General features: G+C 44.8%; 1 protein-coding gene across 1 annotated transcript in view; it reads right to left on the bottom strand.

Moving 5' to 3' along the window:
- The window catches only part of mybpc3 (myosin binding protein C3), a 64,947-nt gene extending 55,168 nt beyond the window's left edge, over positions 1-9,779 (bottom strand). Inside the window, exons 1-4 of the mRNA XM_048607273.1 lie at positions 9,755-9,779; positions 7,475-7,741; positions 3,827-3,895; positions 740-970 (exon numbers count right to left, since the gene is read on the bottom strand). Of these exons, the coding sequence (XP_048463230.1) occupies positions 740-970; positions 3,827-3,895; positions 7,475-7,741; positions 9,755-9,779 (592 nt within the window). The remainder of the gene's footprint in view (positions 1-739; positions 971-3,826; positions 3,896-7,474; positions 7,742-9,754) is intronic.
- Between the last annotated feature and the right edge of the window lie 8,720 nt (positions 9,780-18,499).

An 18,499-nucleotide genomic window follows, 5' to 3' on the forward strand; every position in this document is an offset into this window, starting at 1 on the left:
AGGGTATTTGGGAATGGGAGTAGTAAGGACGTTTGGGAATGAATGGGGGAGGGGGCTGGGGGAGTGGGGGCATTTGGGAACAAGCAGGGGTGGTGGGGCAAGAGGAGGACGTGAGGGCAGTATGAAGTGTGTGTGTGAGGACTGAGTGCTAGACACCATGACCCAGGGCACAGGAGTAACAAAGCAAGAGGTGAGCGAGTGAAGAGAGTATATGGGGATTGCATATGGGTGTAGGTGTCTGGGAAATGGGGTGGGGTTATAGAGTGGGATGATGGTCTTCGGTCAAGTGTTTGTATGGAGAGAGGGTATGGGATTGGTGAGGTGGGGCTATGGTGTGGGTATGTAGGTAAAAGGGTATTGGGCTATGGGGTGTGGGTATGTGGGTGTCAGGGCATGGGGCTAAGGGGTATAGGGTGTGGTTAATGGGGTGTTGGGGTATGGGTCAGGGTATATGGTGTGGCTAAGGGGGGTAAGGGGTGTAGGGGCAAGTGGTGTAGGGTGTGAGTGTGGGGCTAAGGGGTATAGGGTGTGTGTACGGGGTAAGGGGAAAATCGGCATGGGGTTAAGGGGTGTAGGGTATGGATATGGGGTGTAGGGAGTGGGTATGGGGGTAAGGGGCATATTGGAGTAGGAGGGTATTAGGTTTGGGATAAGAGGTATAGGGTGTAGGTATGGGCTAAGGGATAAGGGGTGCAAGTTGGACTGTCCTAAACTAACAGTCCCTATGTTCACTCCTTACCGACAGTCACTGTCCCAGACTGGGGTCTTTCCAGAAACAAGGGAACACCAGCTTGGGAAGATGCCCCCTCGACACTGCCCCTCTTCAGGGCTGTTCCAGAAGACGCTGGAACTTTCTCGCTGTCACACACTTCCTGATCCGTGCTGTGAGATTCTGGAACCTTCTGTCCGCTCAGCTCTCCAGCTGCTGCCTCTCTGCTGGCTGTTGATGAAACATTCCCGGTGACAGAGGCTGCCGATACAATGAGAGAAATGACAGCTCATGTTCCTTGGGAGGACCATGTCCTCACATTTGGTTTTATAGACAGAGCTGTGAGCCTCACTGAGAAAGGCTAGACCCAGCACAGATATGATGCACAGAATGGTCTCCTCTGCACCATGAGTGTCAGGTTAGTTGCTTTTCCCATCCAGGTCGATGTTACCATAAATGTCCCAACTACGCAACCTCGCCTGAGGTGTGGTGACCCTGATGTTAAACTCACCACCAGTCGTTGCTCTCTGATGAGGGAGCAGCACTCTGGGACTATGTTGATTCTACTTTTACCCATTTTTACACTCCCCTGAGAATCTCTGACATCTCTGCCCTTTTATCTCGACAATGTTGTCGAGGAGAATACTGAGATACAGGCTATTAGACTAGACGGGATTGAGGTTCATAAGGAGGAGGTGTTAGCAATTCTGGAAGGTGTGAAAATAGATAAGTCCCCTGGGCCGGATGGGATTTATCCTAGGATTCTCTGGGAAGCTACAGAGGAGATTGCAGAGCCTTTGGCTTTGATCTTTATGTCGTCATTGTCTTCAGGAATAGTGCCAGAAGACTGGAGACTAGCAAATGTTGTCCCCTTGTTCAAGAAGGGGAGTAGAGACAACCCTGGTAATTATAGACCAGTGAGCCTTACTTTGGTTGTGGGTAAAGTGTTGGAAAGGATTATAAGAGATAGGATTTATAATCCTCTAGAAAGGAACAATTTGATTAGGGATAGTCAACACGGTTTTGTGAAGGGTAGGTTGTGCCTCACAAACCTTATTGAGTTCTTTGAGAAGGTGACCGAACAGGTGGATGTGGGTAAAGCGGTTGATGTGGAGTATATGGATTTCAGTAAAACGTTTGATAAGGTTCCCCATGGTAGGCTATTGCAGAAAATACGGAGGCATGGGATTGAGGGTGATTTAGCGGTTTGGATCAGAAATTGGCTAGCTGTAAGAAGACAGAGGGTGGTGGTTGATGGGAAATGTTCATCCTGGAGTTCAGTTACTAGTGGTGTACCTCAAGGATCTGTTTTGGGGCCACTGCTGTTTGTCATTTTTATAAATGACCTGGATGAGGGCGTAGAAGGATGGGTTAGTAAATTTGCGGATGACACCATTTTCGGTGGAGTTGTGGATAGTGCGGAAGGATGTTGTAGGTTACAGAGGGACATAGATAAGCTGCAGAGCTGGGCTGAGAAGTGGCAAATGGAGTTTAATGCGGAAAAGTGTGAGGTGATTCACTTTGGAAGGAGTAACAGGAATACAGAGTACTGGGCTAATGGTAAGATTCTTGGTAGTGTGGATGAGCAGAGAGATCTCGGTGTCCATGTGCATAGATCACTGAAAGTTGCCACCCAGGTTGATAGCGTTGTTAAGAAGGCATACGGTATGTTAGGTTTTATTGGTAGAGGGATTGAGTTTTGGAGCCATGAGGTCATGTTGCAGCTGTACAAAACTCTGGTGCGGCCGCACTTGGAGTATTGCGTACAGTTCTGGTCACTGCATTATAGGAAGGATGTGGAAGCATTGGAAAGGGTGCAGAAGAGATTTACCAGGATGTTGCCTGGTAGGGAGGGAAGGTCTTATGAGGAAAGGCTGAGGGACTTGAGGCTGTTTTCGTTAGAGAGAAGAAAGTTAAGAGATGACTTAATAGAGACATACAAGAAGATCAGAGGATTAGATAGGGTGGATAGTGGGAGCCTTTTTCCTCGGATGGTGATGGCTAGCACGAGGGGACATAGCTTTAAATTGAGGGGTGATAGATATAGGACAGATGTCAGAGGTAGGGTCTTTACTCAGAGAGTATAAGGGCGTGGAATGCCCTGCCTGCAAAAGTAGTAGACTCGTCAAATTTAAGGGCATTTAAATGGTCATTGGATAAACATATGGATGATAATGGAATAGTTTAGGTTAAATGGGCTTCAGATTGGTTTCACAGGTCGGCGCAACATCGAGGGCAGAGGGGCCTGTGCTGCGATGTAATGTTCTATGTTCTATGTTCTATCTCTCCCTGACTGTTTAGGGGTCTGTAAAACCCTCAAAGTGACTTGCCCCTTTTATTTTGTTTACCTGTACAGCCTCAGTTGAGAAGCCTTTAAGATGTCATTCTTACTGATTGCAGTCATTCTCTTCTTGCCCAATATTGTGATGCCACTTCCTCTTTTACATTGACCCACCCCTCCCTCTTCTCGCCTGAAGATTTGATACCCTGGAACGCTCAGCTGCCAGTTCTGCCCTTCCCTCAGCCATGTCTCTGTGATAGTAATGATAACACATCACAATGGGGTAATCAACATTCTCAACTCATCTACCTTACTCCCAGGACTCCTTGCATCAATATAGGCTTTCTATCTCCCTCCCTCGTGTGTAAGCTTGACTATATTCACCTGGCCAGCCAGGCTGATCTGGTTCGTTCTTCTTCTATATTAATTTGTGTATCACTCCCTCCTGAACCACCACTGCCTCTCCCATCCACTGGGAAATTTGCTGAAACCCCCACTAACAGTGTGTGCAAATGCCCCCACCCCAAAACCCAGTAAGGGTGCTAAGCCCATTCCAGCTCAAGTGACACTAACTGGCCTTACAGGAACGGTCCTAGTGACACAGGAATCCAAAACCCTTCCTCCTGCACTAACTCCTCAGCCACACAATCATCTGCTCTGTCCATCTGTTCCTGTATTCACTAGTATGGCAGCACGAGTAACCTTATCCCCTTTCTCCATTCCTCCCCATCCACACTCAGCGCCAACCTCAAACTCTCCCCCTCTGTCGAACAACCCCCACCACCCCTCCCACACCCTCACCTAAATCCTCCCTCTAACCCCATTTCCCCTCTCACCTGTCTGTGCATCTCTTGTCGGTTTTTGTTCTGCTTCCCCTGGAGGTAATGAGCCACATCCACTGTCCTCTGTGAAGGTACAGGACAGTTACAGCTCAGTGTCTCCTGTCTCTTACTGACAGCACAGCTCCATTCCATAAGCAGAGATCAAGGGAGTTAGTCCAAGGTCTGGGTTCAACTCGGAGTGAGTGACAGTCTGTATAACCGTATACGCAAAGCTGTTCTGTGACTGGGAATTCAAACTGGAAAACACCGAGTGTCAGAATGAGCAGGGCTGCAAGGAGGATGTGGGTCTCTGAATGAGAGAGAGGAGCTGAGGGGTGTTAGACACACACACACACACACACAGAGAGGCAAAGCAGGTGTAGAACAGCAGATAACAAACGTTTCATTTCAAATAAAATCCACCTTTCTACTTTCTAGCATATATGAAAACATGTTGAGCAAGACAGCATGAGCGAATAGCCTCTGAACTAGTCTTTGTACAATGAGAATTGTTACAGTGTAGAAAATGTCCATTTAGTCCATTGTCTCTGCACCAGCTTTCTCAATGAGCATTCTGACTGAAGACCATTCTCCTCTGTTCACATTGCTCCAATAGCTGTCCAACACCCTCTTAGAAGCCTCAAGTGAACCTGTCTCCACCACATTCTCAGAGAGTACATTCCAGACTGAAGAGACCTCACTGGATGTAATAGGTTAACTGTGTTTTCTCAGACGTTGCAGACTGACTGACTTTTCCCTCATCTCTGGGATCAGTGTAGTGAACCTCCTCTGATGCTACTACATCCCACATCAAGGAAAGGGACCAAAATTGTATGCAATACTCCAGGTATGGTCTCACTAATGCCTTTTGCAGTTGGAGCAACATTTCTGTCCTTTTGTTTTTAAAACTCTTATCCTTTAGCAATAAGTGCCAATATTCCATTTGTCTTCATTATTATCTGCACATTAGTTTTCTATGATTCATGCACAAGGACATCCAGATCTCTGCACCAAAACACTCAAACATTTCTCTCCATTGAGATAATTGCCTTTCTATTCCACTGACCAAATTGGATAACCTCACAATTATCTGCGTTAAACTTCATCACTTTTACCCCATACACCAAATCTATCCAAATCCATATCCATATGGATGACAGGCCATCGGATCCTGAAATGCCTGTTCTGGAATCTGAACTGGTATAATTTCTGACATGCATAATTCTGGGATTTAAGTCAATTACTGTTTAACCTCTAAAGGGCAAGCAGGACTTCATGAGTCAATAGCCTACCTCTGACATTTTATTTCTGTCCCTAAATTGCAGTACAGAAAGAAGCCTACACTTCAGCTGTAAGAAGGTGAAGCACTGAGCCCAAATCACCAAGAAAACAATTATTGGACACTGACCTCTGGGAAGGTGTATCTCTCATGAATTTAGTTTTAATAGCTTGTAATTTGTACTTGTATTTTGCAATTGCTCTGGTTGCCTGTCCTGTCTTCCTGAATTTCCTGAGTCCTCGTGTGTGAATGGCATCGTGAAACAATCCACCAGCATGCTGATTTTTTTTAATATAATAAACCTGATTTCATCTTAAATGTTTTTGCTGTGGGTTGATTTTACTATAAGTGTAATCTGTAAACTAGGGTCTGGGGAACAGCCTTCAGTCTTCTTTGGTAAAGGAAAAGGGGTAAATGAAACAATCCATCATTGTCTCAAATCTGAGACAAAAGTTTTCCCAATTCACATTCACCCCAATCCCATTTTAACCATGACAGTGCACAGAAAGAATACCTCCATAAGTGGAAGAGTTCAAATCAGAAATAATACACACTAATAAATACAAAATAGTAACAAATAAATCCAACAGGGAATTCAGGAGGAACTGCTTGAACCAGAGACTGATGAGAATATGGAATTCCTCCTTCATTGAGGTGAATAGCACAGCAAGATATAAAGGCACCAATCGTGAAAATATATCGAAAACTTTGAACCCCCTACATTCCAGGCTATGACTCACGCCCAGGCATCTAATATTCCATACATAGACCACCCCAAATCCCTTGATTAGATTCCAGGCTGTAACTCACTCCTCGATATCTGTTATTCTATATATAAACCACCCAAACCCCTCGATTGGATTCCAGTCTGTAAGTCACTCCTGGATATCTGTTATTCTATATATAAACCACTTTGAACCCTTCGATTAGATTCCAGTCTATGATCCACTCCTGGGGAACTGTTAATTCTGAACACCGAATCTGTTAATGAGTGGAACTCCTGAGCTAACTGTCTGGCAGTATTTTTTTCCATATTTGGGAGAAGGGCGTTTAGATGGAGTGGAAGGGGAAATGTTTGGGACATGCTCTCAAGCTGCTGGTGACCTTAGTCACCGCCACCCTCCCCCTGCCTAATCAGTGCAGCCCCCTCCTCTTCTCCCATGATACAAGCTATTAATGGTCATTGTTTGAACTATGAATAACTGCAACGCACATTGCTCTCTTTTCCAACTCTGGTGACATTCCTCAGTTCTCAGAATATAGCACATGTCCCAGAAGCAGAAAGCAACTTCCTGGCTGTCCTTCCTAATTTACACACCAGACATTGCTGCTGAATAACCAGAGGGCAGGAGATGCATCGCCCAGTTAACATTCAATATCCTGCTGTATTGTTACAGAACAATCCAGGACTTGATTCCTCACTATACACTGTGTTGGTTCAGACAGCTATCCCATTAATTGTACTTTTCTCATATCTTCCTGATAAACTGTTCCTCCTCAGGAAAGGATCTGATTCTCAGCTATTACAGGCAGGGAATTCCAGATCATCACATCAGGTTTCCATGTCAAAATATCCTCCTTACTTTTGACAATCACTTTACATGTCTTCTGGTATTAGAAACTGCACCACCTCCATATTCTAGTTACACCACCAAAACCCCTTAGGAATTTTCAATCTCCCACAGCTCCGCTGCTGTAAGGAGAACAATCCCAGTTTCTCTAGTCATTCAACATTCACTGAAGTACCTTTTCTTTACCAAAACTTACGTCGCCCAGCATCACAGACTCAACTATGAACCTTCATAAACCCCATACCCTGCTCACTAACTCAACATGGCTCAGGAACCCCTCACAGGCCAGACTCTGCCATTTCTGCAAAGTAAGCTCCACCTATTCTTTTAAACTAAAGAAAAGAAAACTGCCCCTACTCTTTTAAAAAGAAAGTAAAGCTTTCTCTACACTCTCTCCATCAAACATTCCCAGGACCAGGACAACACAGGGTTAGACACAGAGTAAAGCTTCCTCCACTCTTTTAAACTGAAAGTCAACTGCAAGTAAAGCTCTCTTGATATTGTCCTCTTCAAATGCTCCCAGGATAGGGACAGCACCGGGTTAAATACAGAGTAAAGCTGCCTCTATTCTCTAAAACTGTAAGTAAAATGCTCTCTTTTCTTTTAAGCTGAAAGTAGAGCATCTCTACTCTTTTAAACTGAAATGAAAGCTTCCTCTATTCTGTCCCATCAGACACAGACTAAAGGTCAGGTTAAATCAAGCCTAAATCCCATCTATCTCAAGAGGAGCAAATTTTTTTTCTAGCTTCCTTGGTCATTACTATTCCCCAGTAGCCTACATTGTTGCTGCTGTTCTCTGTATTGCACACTAACCTGGCTCCTTGACCTTCAGCTCAAATTTGACCTTTGAGCTTCCCGCAATGACTGTGTAGACTCCGCTGTCAAGGCTGCTCACTGCATGGATGGTTAGGGTGTGCTTGGTGCCTTCTGAACTGATGGTCCATCGCTCACTCGCTGCCATGTCCGCACCATGCCGCTGCCATCTCACCTTTGCCACCCCTTTCTCTGTCTCCGCCGTGAATGTGGCATCACTGCCCACGTTGAACACTGTGCTCCGTGGCTTCTTCGTGAAGGAGGGAGCTGAGCAGGGGGAGAGGGAGGTGGGACACGAGAGACACAGGTTTCCAGAAAGATGCTCACTCCAACGACAGTGCTCAGCCTCACACCCTCACTACCAGCAGCCTGTCTATTTCTAACCCACACGTACAGAACACCCTCCAACATGCAGATCCCCACACACATAGACACCCCCACATGTCTGCACTGTCAACCTACCTGGCACTCTCCTCTCCCTACTCAATTACCTTTCCCACCCCTCTCTCCTCCCCTCCCACTCATTGTCTTCCATATCCACCCATGAACTCACTCTCATCCCTCTGGCATCCCTCGGACTCTCCTCCACCAGCAATGTAGCAGGTATTTCAGATTCTGAATTGTCACATCCCAGGTCTGGAATGGGAGATACTCCAGAGAAACTTTAAGTACGAGTTGGATTGGATTTTTCCATATTAAGAATCATTCTGTTTAACCATTAAATGACTGATCTCCTTGTCTCACTGCCCCCCAAGTGTAATACCCCAGAGGCTTTAACTACTCAGAAGGGAGCAGCCCAAACTGGGAGATATGGAGTCTGCAGCCACTCGAAGCTTCAGTGCTTGCACGATGGAGAGGAGAATTAATAATGTTAAAAACATTGTCATCCTACTGACTGCTAACATTGTTCATTCACAGGAGCTGGATGTCACTGGCTGGGTCAGCAATTTTTATTGCCTGTCACTAGTTTCCCTCGAAAAGGTGGTGGTGAGCTGCCTTCTTGAACCACTGCAGTTCATGCGCTGTAGGCAGACCCACAATGCTGTTAGGGAGGGAATTCCAGAATTTTGATCCTGAAGGAATGATGATATAGAGACAGTCCGACTTACGAATGTTTGTACTTACAAACAATCCCATACATGGGTATATATTTTAAAGATACAGCATATGAACATTTCCTGCACTCAAAGAATGGCTATCTTATATTGACCTAAAATGGTTTCTGACTTGTGTAAAATCAACTTGCGATGGGACACAAGAACAGAAACAGTTCACAAAGAGGGATTGCCTGTGTTTCCAAGTCAGGATGGGGAGCGGTTTGGAGGGAACTTGCAAATGGTAGTGCTCCCATTAATCTGCTGCCTTTATCCTTCTAGATGGAAATGGTTATGGGTTTGGAATTTGCTGTCTTAGTGAATTTGGGCAGTGCAGATTTGTAGATAGTACACACTGCTGCTACTGAGCATCGATGGTGAAGGGAGTGGATGTTTGTGGATGTAGTGCCAATCAAGCCGGCTGCTTTGTCCTGGATGGTTTTAAGCTACTTGAGCATTATTGGAGCTGCACCCATCTAGGCAAGTGGGGAGTATTCCATCACACTCCTGACTTGTGCCTTGTAGATGGTGGATGGGCTTTTGGGAATCAGGTGGCGCGTTACTCATCGCAGTATTGCTAGATTCTGATCTGTTCTTAAAGCCACTATGTTTATGTGGACAGCCCAGTTCAGTTTCTGGTCAGTGGTAAGCCCCAGGATGTTGCTAGTGTGTGGCGCAAATTTACTTGCCGCTTGTCCGCCCAAGCCGAGTTATTCTCCAGATCTTGTTGAATTTGAACAGTATCTGAGGAGACACAAATGGTGCTGAACATGATGCAATCATCAGTCACATTGCCAGGTAGCTGCTAGTGTTGTAGCTTAGCTAAGGGAGCAGCAAGTTCTGGAGCATAAGTCTTCAGCACTATTGCTGAAATGTTGTCAGGGGTATAGCAACTTCAGGGCTGGCTGTTTTTCTGGATGTGGGACTCTGCAGATTGGAAGCAGTAAGAGAGTTTGTCAAAGGAGAGCTGTCTGGTAGGGTAGGGGGTATCTGAACAACCCCGATGACAGCGAGCCTTTGGGCTGTACTGCAACATATCACCAATCCTCCTTCCGGAACCCCCGGTCAAACCGGCTAGCGCAAGTTCAACTCTCAGTTTGAAAACACATGACTTCATTGTGGAAAGCCCTTCTCCACCACCCTGTCCGCTCCCTGGACACTGACCCTCCATCCCACAGGTTCTCACCCGGCTTTCTCCCGGCTTCTGGCATTCCGCTCCAATTAGTTAAACTCGCTCCGCTCCCGCTGGCCCAGAACAACCTTCAGTATCGGGTCCCGAACATTTAAATTCAGGGTCGTGCACGTCAGAGCCTGTCACTGCGCTGAGAGCGAACCAGAGATCAGCAACTGGCGGAATACTCAGACTAATACACAGCAAGGCTGATACACAGGCAGAGGACACCCGGGCAGACAGGCACAGAGGGACAAAGCAGATGTACAGGCTGAGCTACATGGATAAACAAAGTGAGAGGCAGACAGAAGTACAGGCTGAGCTACATGGATAAACAAAGTGAGAGGCAGACAGAAGTACAGGCAGAGCTACACCTGGACCGAGTGATAGACAAAAATACAGACAGACAAGGAAAGGCAGAGGTACAAACATGCAGAGAGTCAGAGGCAAGCAGAGGTACATGCAAAGCTACACAGATAAAGAACAAGATGCAGCTACAGGTACAGCCAGAGTTACACAGGCAGACACAGAGAGAGACAGCTACATCTGTGTACAAGCAAAGGCACACAGACAGACCTACAGAGACAGAGAGAGGCACACAGAGACAGACAGAGATAAAAATAGAATGAGGTGGTGGCATGGTGGTAATTTACTGGACTAATAATCCTGAGCCCCAGATTAATGCTTGTTACCACTCTCCCCACAGCAGGTGGTGAAACTGGATTGAATAATTGTCTGGAATTAAAAGCTCATCTAGTTCACTAGTTTCCTGTAAAAAAATCTACTGAGTTTACGTAGGAATGACTCCAGACCCACAGCAATGTGGTAGACTCTCAAATGCTCTCTGAAATGACTTAGCAAGCCACTCATTGTATCAATCGCTATGAAGTTTCAACAAAGAAATGAAACTGGATAGTTTCAACCTAGAGACCACAAACGACAATGGAAGAAACAGCCACATTGACCCTGCAAATCCTCCTTACTAATATCTGGGGACTAGTGCCAAAATTGGGAGAGCTGTGTCACAGACTAGTCAAGCAATAGCCTGACATAGTCATACTCATAGAATCATATCCTACACTCAATGTCCCAGACACCACCATCACAATCCCTGGATATCTCCTGTCCCACCAGCAGGTCAGACTCAGCAGAGGTGATGACAGAGTGGTATACAGTCAGGAGGGAGTTGCCCTGAAAATCCTCAACATTGATGCCTGACCCCATGAAGTCTCATGGCATCAGGTTAATCATGGGTAAGGAAAGCTCCTGCTGATTACCATGTACCGTCCTCCCTTGGATGACGAATCAGTACTTCTCCATGTTGAACAACACTTGGAGGAAGCACTGAGCATGGCATGCTTGCAAAATGTACTCTGGGTGGGGGATTTCAATGCCCATCACCAAGAGTGGCTTAGCAGTAGCACTACTGAACACACTGGTCAGGTCCTAAAGGTCATTGCAGTTGGAGTGAGTCTGCAGCAAACGGTGAGGGAACCAACAAGAGGGGAAAACATACTTCACCTCATCCTTATCAATCTTTTGTATTTCCACCAAATCAAATCCATGATAGTACGTCAGTTATCTCTGCTTCCTTAGCTTTTCCACCTTTAACCTCCTTGTTACTCTATTTGCTTCACCTTTGTTAACTCATGTAAACCAATCAGGGATTGCTTGTTCCACTGGAGGGAGGTTTTAAAATACTTCCAGTGCCATTTCACTTTCATAATATAAGTAACCTGGTATCTATCTGTCTATCCTTTAGCAAATATTTCCCTCACACAGTCAAGTTCACCATTATCTGTCTCCAAGATTCCACACTGATTGAGCCCCCAGATGACATAGTGACCTGGAGCCACTATTCCACTAGTCATATTGTAAGTATAAATGTGATAATGCAGTCACTGAAATGGCCATTTGATTCCCTTGTCAACTGTTATTCAGAATAAAGGGCACTTGCAACAGGCTTATTTAATAAGCTCAAAATTAATCTGTTTCCAATGAACAAAACTTACTCCTAAAGCAAGTTGCAAAACCGATTAACAACTAAGCTATAAACCCTTTATCTCAAACACATTCACATAATACAAACACTTCAATCCCTCTGCAGTTTGGAATTCTGCAGTCATTCTCCATTTAAATAATATTCCACTTCTTTATTTTTCCTGCCAGAGTGAATAGCTTCATGTTTTCCCAATTGTATTCTACCTGCCAGATTTTCACCTACTCATGTAACCTCTCTGCATCATTGTGCATCTTTCATCATGGCCAAAAGCCCACTTTATTACACCACTGTCTAAAAAGAAACAAAATAAAAAAGGAAAGTACTGCTTAAAACCAAGGAGTCTGTGCAAAAAGATGGTGCAGTTTAAAAAAGTCATTTTTAACGGAGCATATTGTAAACTATGGAAGAGAGGAGGGGCAACTGTCTGACAACAATGGGCTGCTGACCAGATGACCATGTGTGAGGCTAGTGCAGCAGACAATTCAGTTTGCTAACAGCAAGTAACAAAATCTCTGCTTCTGATGTCAGCACATGAATGGATGGGGGTGGGGTGGGGGGAGAGAATGTGAGAGAGAAGACAGAGAGATAGGGAGAGAAAGTCTCCAGTAACGGTTAGCTTCTACTCAACCTTCAACAGCAAATTTGCTATTAGAGAAAAATGATGCCTTCAAAAGACAGTGAAAGATGAATTTCTAACCAATGAATAAAAGACAGCATCATCTTGTAAACAACCTCATGGCAACAGCAAAGAACAGAAAGGAATTGGAAGAAGCTGAAAAACAACAACTCATCTCCTCCTGAGACCTGGACTGGTGCTATAGAATTGTAATTCCCCAAATTATTTTCCTTTTCCTCCCTTGGCTGTCTTTGTGTGGCTGTCTGCTTGTGAGAGAGGGGTTTAAAGAAGAGGTAGAGATTAAGTTATAGTGTGTTATAAATGACCAAACCATTGTTTAAAGATGTTTTATTCATAATAAACAGTTATTGACTTGTTAAATACAGAAATGTGGTGAGTGTTTTATTTTAAATTGAGTTTGTCAGTCAGGTAAATTCAGCCATGACCATTTGCGTGGAGTCTTGTCAAGTATCTTCTGGAAATCCAAGTATATCAATGGGCCACCCCTTTGTCAACAGAACATGTTACTCCTTTGAACAATATGAATAAATTAGTTAAGTTTAATTTCCCTTTCACAAAACAAAGCTGACTCTTCATGAATATCATGTGTTTTTCCAGAATAAACCAGAACCGGTAAAAATGATAGGTTTTCTTCAGGAGATATCAGTGTTTTTACAACATCAATATGATCCCGTTAGGGTCAGGATTTTTTTCTTTGAGAGTTTACTGCATTAAAATTACACCATCAGCCACAGTTTGATTTGAAATCAAGTATCCAGACTATTGGTTTGTGGTTCTGGATTACTCATACAGTGACTACGTCTACGTGCCACTATCTCCTGCTGCACCCTTTCTGTGCTTGGACTGACCCAGTCTGTGCCAGGATAGATCCACTCTGTGCAGAGACTGACCCAGTCTGTGCCGGGACTGAGCCAATTTGTGCCAGGACAGATCCAGCCTATGCAGAGACTGACCCCGTCTGTGCTGGGACTGACCCAATCTGAGCTGGCACTAAACCAGACTGTGCCTGGACTGACCCTGTCTATGCCTGGACTGGCCCTGACTGTGCTGGTACACGCCCAGTCTGTGCCAGGACTGACCCTGTCTGTGCAGGGATAGTGCTGGCACTAACACAGTCTCCAGTGTATACCTCAGTTTTGATCATTTAAAACTTTTGAAATATCTGCTTTCTCTGAACTTTGGTCTGTTGTGCTCTTCCAATTTAAATGTCTTTGCTTGGAAGCTGTGCTTTTAGTTGCCAAGGATGCAAGTTTTAGACTTCTCTCCCTACCTGTCCCTCTCCAGTATCATTAAGATGCTCCCTAAAACCTTTCTAGTTGACCAGCGTTTTGCATTCAAGGTATACGTGTATGTTGGATATGAATTTAAATAATAGAATCCCTACAGTGTGGAAAAAGGCCCTTCGGCCCAACAAGTCCACACCAACCCTCACAGCATCCCCCCCAGATCCATCCCCTAATCTACACATCCCTAAACACCACGGGCAATTTAGTATGGTCAATCCACCTAACCTGCACAACTTTGGAATGTGGGGGGGAAATCCAGAGCACCCGGAGGAAGCCCATGCAGACACGGGGAGAATGTGCAAACTCCACACAGACAGTCGCCTGAGGCTGGAATCAAACCTGGGTCCCTAGCACTGTGAGGCAGCAGTGCTAACCACTGAACCACTGTGTCACCCAATATCATTTGACTCTTAATTCCAGATGTTTATTGAATTCAAATTCTACAATCTGCCGTGGTGATAGTCAAACCCGGGTCCCCAGAATGTTATCTTGGTCTCTGGATTAACAGTCCAGCGATAATACCACTGGGCCATCCCCTCCCACTTGTGTCATCTGACTATTCCAAAGGCACCTTATACATATAAAAGTTGTTGTCATGAATTGAGATTTTTCTTTTAGTTAACGTGAGCTCTTGGTTAATAGACCATTTCATGCAATTAGAAATGATAGAACTGAAAGGACAGGGAAAGCCTTTATGGAATTACGCACATAGAGTCATAGAGATGTACAGCATTGAAACAGAACCTTTGGTCCAACTTTTCCATGCCAACCAGATATCCTAAATTAATTTGGCCCATATTCTTCTTAACCCTTCCTATTCATGTAACCATCCAGGTGCCTTTTAAATTTTGTAATTGTATCAGCCTCTACCACCTCTTCTGGCAGCTCATTCCATACATGGACCACCCTCTGCATGAAAAAGTTGCCCCTGAGGTCCTTTTTAAATCTTTCCCCTGTCACCTTAATCCTAAGGCTTCTAGTTTTGGACTCCCTACCCAGGGAAAAGACCTTGGCTATTCACCCTATTCATGCCTCTTATGATTTTATAAACCTCTATAAGGTCACCCCTCAGACTCTGACATTCCAGGGAAAATAGCCCTAGCCTATTCAGTCTCTCCATAAAGCTCAAACCTTCAACCCTGGTAAATCTTTTCTGAACCCTTCCAAGTTTAACAACATCTTTCCTATAGCAGGATGATCAGAATTGAACGCAGCATTCCAAAAGTGGCCTAACCAATTTCCAGTATAGCTGCAACATGACCTCCCATCTCCTATACTCAATGCACTGACCAATAAAGACAAGCGTACCAAATGCCTTCTTCACTACCCTGTCTACTGCAACTCCACTTTCAAAAAACTAATAACCTGCACCCTAAGGTCTCTTTGTACGGTAACACTGCCCAGGACCTTACCATTAAGTGTATAAATCCTGCCCTGATTTGTCTTACCAAATGTAGCACCTCACATTTATCTAAATTAAACTCCATCTGCCACTCCTTGGCCCATTGGCCCATCTGATCAATGAATTAGAATTAGAATCCCTACAGTGTGGAAACAGGCCCTTTGGCCCAACAAGTTCACACCGAACCTCAGAGCATCCCACCCAGATCCATTCCCCTATGACCCACCTAATATACACCCTCTACCTCCCTGAACACTACGGGCAATTTAGCATGGCCAATCCACCTAACCTGCACATCTTTGGACTGTGGGAGGAAACCGGAGCACCCGGAGGAAACCCACGCAGACACGGGGAGAATGTGCAAACTCCACACAGACAGTCGCCCGAGGCTGGAATCAAACCCAGGTTCCTGGCGCTATGAAACAGCAGTGCTAACCACTGAGCCACCGTGTCGCCCAATGTGATGTAGTATTCTGAGATAACCTCCTTCCCTGTCCACTACACCATAATTTTGGTTTCATCTGCAAACTTACTAACCATACCTTCTATATTCACATCCAAGTAATTTATATAAATGACAAAAAGCAGTGGACCCACCACTTGTCACAGGCCTCCAGTCCAAAAAGCAACCCTCCACCACCACCCTCTATCTCCGACCTCTGAGCTAATTTTGTATCCAAATGGCTAGCTCTCCCAGTATTCCATGTGATCTAACTTAGCCAACCAGTCTTCCATGTGGAATCTTGTCGAATGCCTAAGTCCATTTGGACAACTTCTGCATATAAACTGACATTTTCCTAGCTACCATTTGTTCTAAGGGTCACCAGATCTGAAACATTAACTCTGACTTTTCTTCACAGATGCTGCCAGACCTGCTGAGCTTTTCCAGCAACTTCTGTTTTTGTTCCTGATTTACAGCATATACAGTTCCTTCGGTTTTTATTTAGTATTTAACTCACTACCACATCTCTTCTAGGCATGCCAACCTCGAAGAAGTTCTGCCCCTCTCTCCGATGGGATTTCCATTTTAACTTTTCTTCTTGTCCACTGACATTAATTTCACTGTCATTCCTGGTGTTTGACCAGGTATTTGCTAAAACTCATTTCCCTAACCATATCACATTCCTCAGTGATTGCCTCCGGCTCAGACTCACCCGACATGGATTCCAACTGAAGTTTCATCCCTCGTGCTTTGAATCCACCCAGGATCACAGATATCTCTGTGAAGTTCAATGTTCCACAGACAGCGGGTCTCGCTGCATCCTGAGATCCACACTCAGTGCCATGCAGCGTCACATGCACACTCTTGACCTTTTTTCTCCAACAGCATTGCAACATGCTGGCTCACAGTTTCACTTCATCCTCCAGCTCATTTGTCGTGCTAACAAGAAATTTTTTCTTTTCCTTTCAGGCATCAAGGCACACAGATGAAAAAATTCAGAGATATCAATGGCCCTCTGGAAACTTTCTCTCCTTCCTTCTGAATCCATTCCCTCCCCCAACACCAACTCCTGTTTAGTATTCACCACCTAAGCTTCCGCTCTCCGATGCTGAACGTTTTGTACACAGCAAAGGTCTCAGCTTTATTTCTCTGTATCCCCATCTTAATAAATCTCGGGCAAGACATGCGTTGAATTCTTCCACCCATGTATATGCGTAATTCCTCTAACACTTTACACCAGTTTCAGAACTTCCAGTTTGCAGGCCCAGCCACCGCCTCTTTATCATGGATGTGCAATCCTTTTACACCATCAGAATGGCCTTAGGGCTTTCCACTTCTTCCTGGAGCAGCCTACCATGTGGAACCTTATCAAAAACCTTACTGAAATCCATATAGACTACGTCTACCGCCCTATCCTCATCAGTCTTCCTGGTCATTTCATCAATAAACTCTAACAAATTTGTGAGGCATGATCTCCCACGCACGAAGCCATGCTGACTACTCCTAATCAAACCCTGTCTTTCTAAATGCATGTATATCTTATCCCTCAGAATCTTCTCAAGTAACTTACCTACCACAGATGTTTAATTTACTGGTCTATAATTCCCAGGTTTTTCTTTGCAGTCCTTTTTGAATAAGGGCGCAACATTCGCTATCCTCCAGTCTTCCGGGACCTCACCCATGGCTAACGATGATGCAAATATATCAGCCAGGGCTCCCGCAATTTCTTCTCTAGCTTCTTGCAGAGTTCTTGGATATATCTGATCAGGACCAGGAGATTTATTCACCTTCATACATTCTAATACTTCCAACACCTCCTCTACTGTGATACAGACTGTCCCCAACATATCGCCAGTAACTACCCCAAGTTCCAAAGTCTTCATGTCTTTCTCCAAGGTAAACACAGAGAGAAATATTCATTGAGGACCTCGCCCATCTCCTGCGGTTCCACACATACATGTCCTCTTTGGTCCTTGAGGGGTTCTATTCTCTCTTTAGTTATTCTTTTTTCCATTAATTTACTTAAAGAATCTCTTTGGATTCACCCTAATCTTCTCAGCCAAAGTTATCTCATGCCCCCTTTTCGCCCTCCTCACTAAACTCCAGTATCCCCTATATACCTCCAGGGATTCCCTTGATCCCAGCTGTCTGTTCCTGAGCCATGCCTCCTTCTTTTTTCTGGTCAAAGCCTCAATATATCTTGCCATTCAGGGTCCTCTAGTCCTGCCAATCTTGTCTTTCACCCTCACAGGAACATATAGACTCCAGCTATCACACTTTTAAAGGCCTCCCACTTACCAGAGGTTCCTTTGCAATTCACCCTCCTAGCCAGATCGTTATCAACTCCATTGTCTATCCAACTGCTCTTCTCTCTCTTTGGGCTCTATCCCCACGTATTGTTTACTCCTTACCCCCTCCCCTTCCCTATCGTCTGCATATAAACTGACATTTTCCTGGTTATACCTTCAGTTCTGAGGACGGGTCACCGGACCTGAAACATTGTATCTGATTTTTCTTCGCAGATGCTGCTAGACCTGCTGAACTTTTCCAGCAACGTTTTTTTTTGTTCCATATAGACAACATCCATCACTCTGCTTCATCAATCTTCTTCTTCACTTCTTCAAAAAACACAAAGGAGAAAAAGACTAAAGAGACATAAAAGGAGATAAAGAGAGGGAAAAGTGAGGGAAGAGAGGGAAAAGGGGGTAAAAAGAGAAAAGAAGGGGAAATATAGAGGGAGAGGGGGGAAAGATGGGATAAACTGTAGGAAGGGAATGAGGGGAAAAGATATAGTCAGAGGGGTTAAGGGGATAAAAGAGGAGGTAATGAGGGGAAGAGAGGGAGTAAACAGGGCAAAATGAGGGAGCAAGATTATCAAAGAGGGAGCAAACAGGGGAAAAGAGGAGGAAAAGTAAATGAAAAGGGGAATTGAGCAATTTACAGCAGGGCCACCAGAGGGTAGCAAAGACTAGCACAAATTGCTAGCCAACA

Source organism: Rhincodon typus, chromosome 17 (genome assembly GCF_021869965.1).
Source record: "Rhincodon typus isolate 14 chromosome 17, sRhiTyp1.1, whole genome shotgun sequence".
In the NCBI taxonomy this organism is placed as follows: domain Eukaryota; kingdom Metazoa; phylum Chordata; class Chondrichthyes; order Orectolobiformes; family Rhincodontidae; genus Rhincodon; species Rhincodon typus.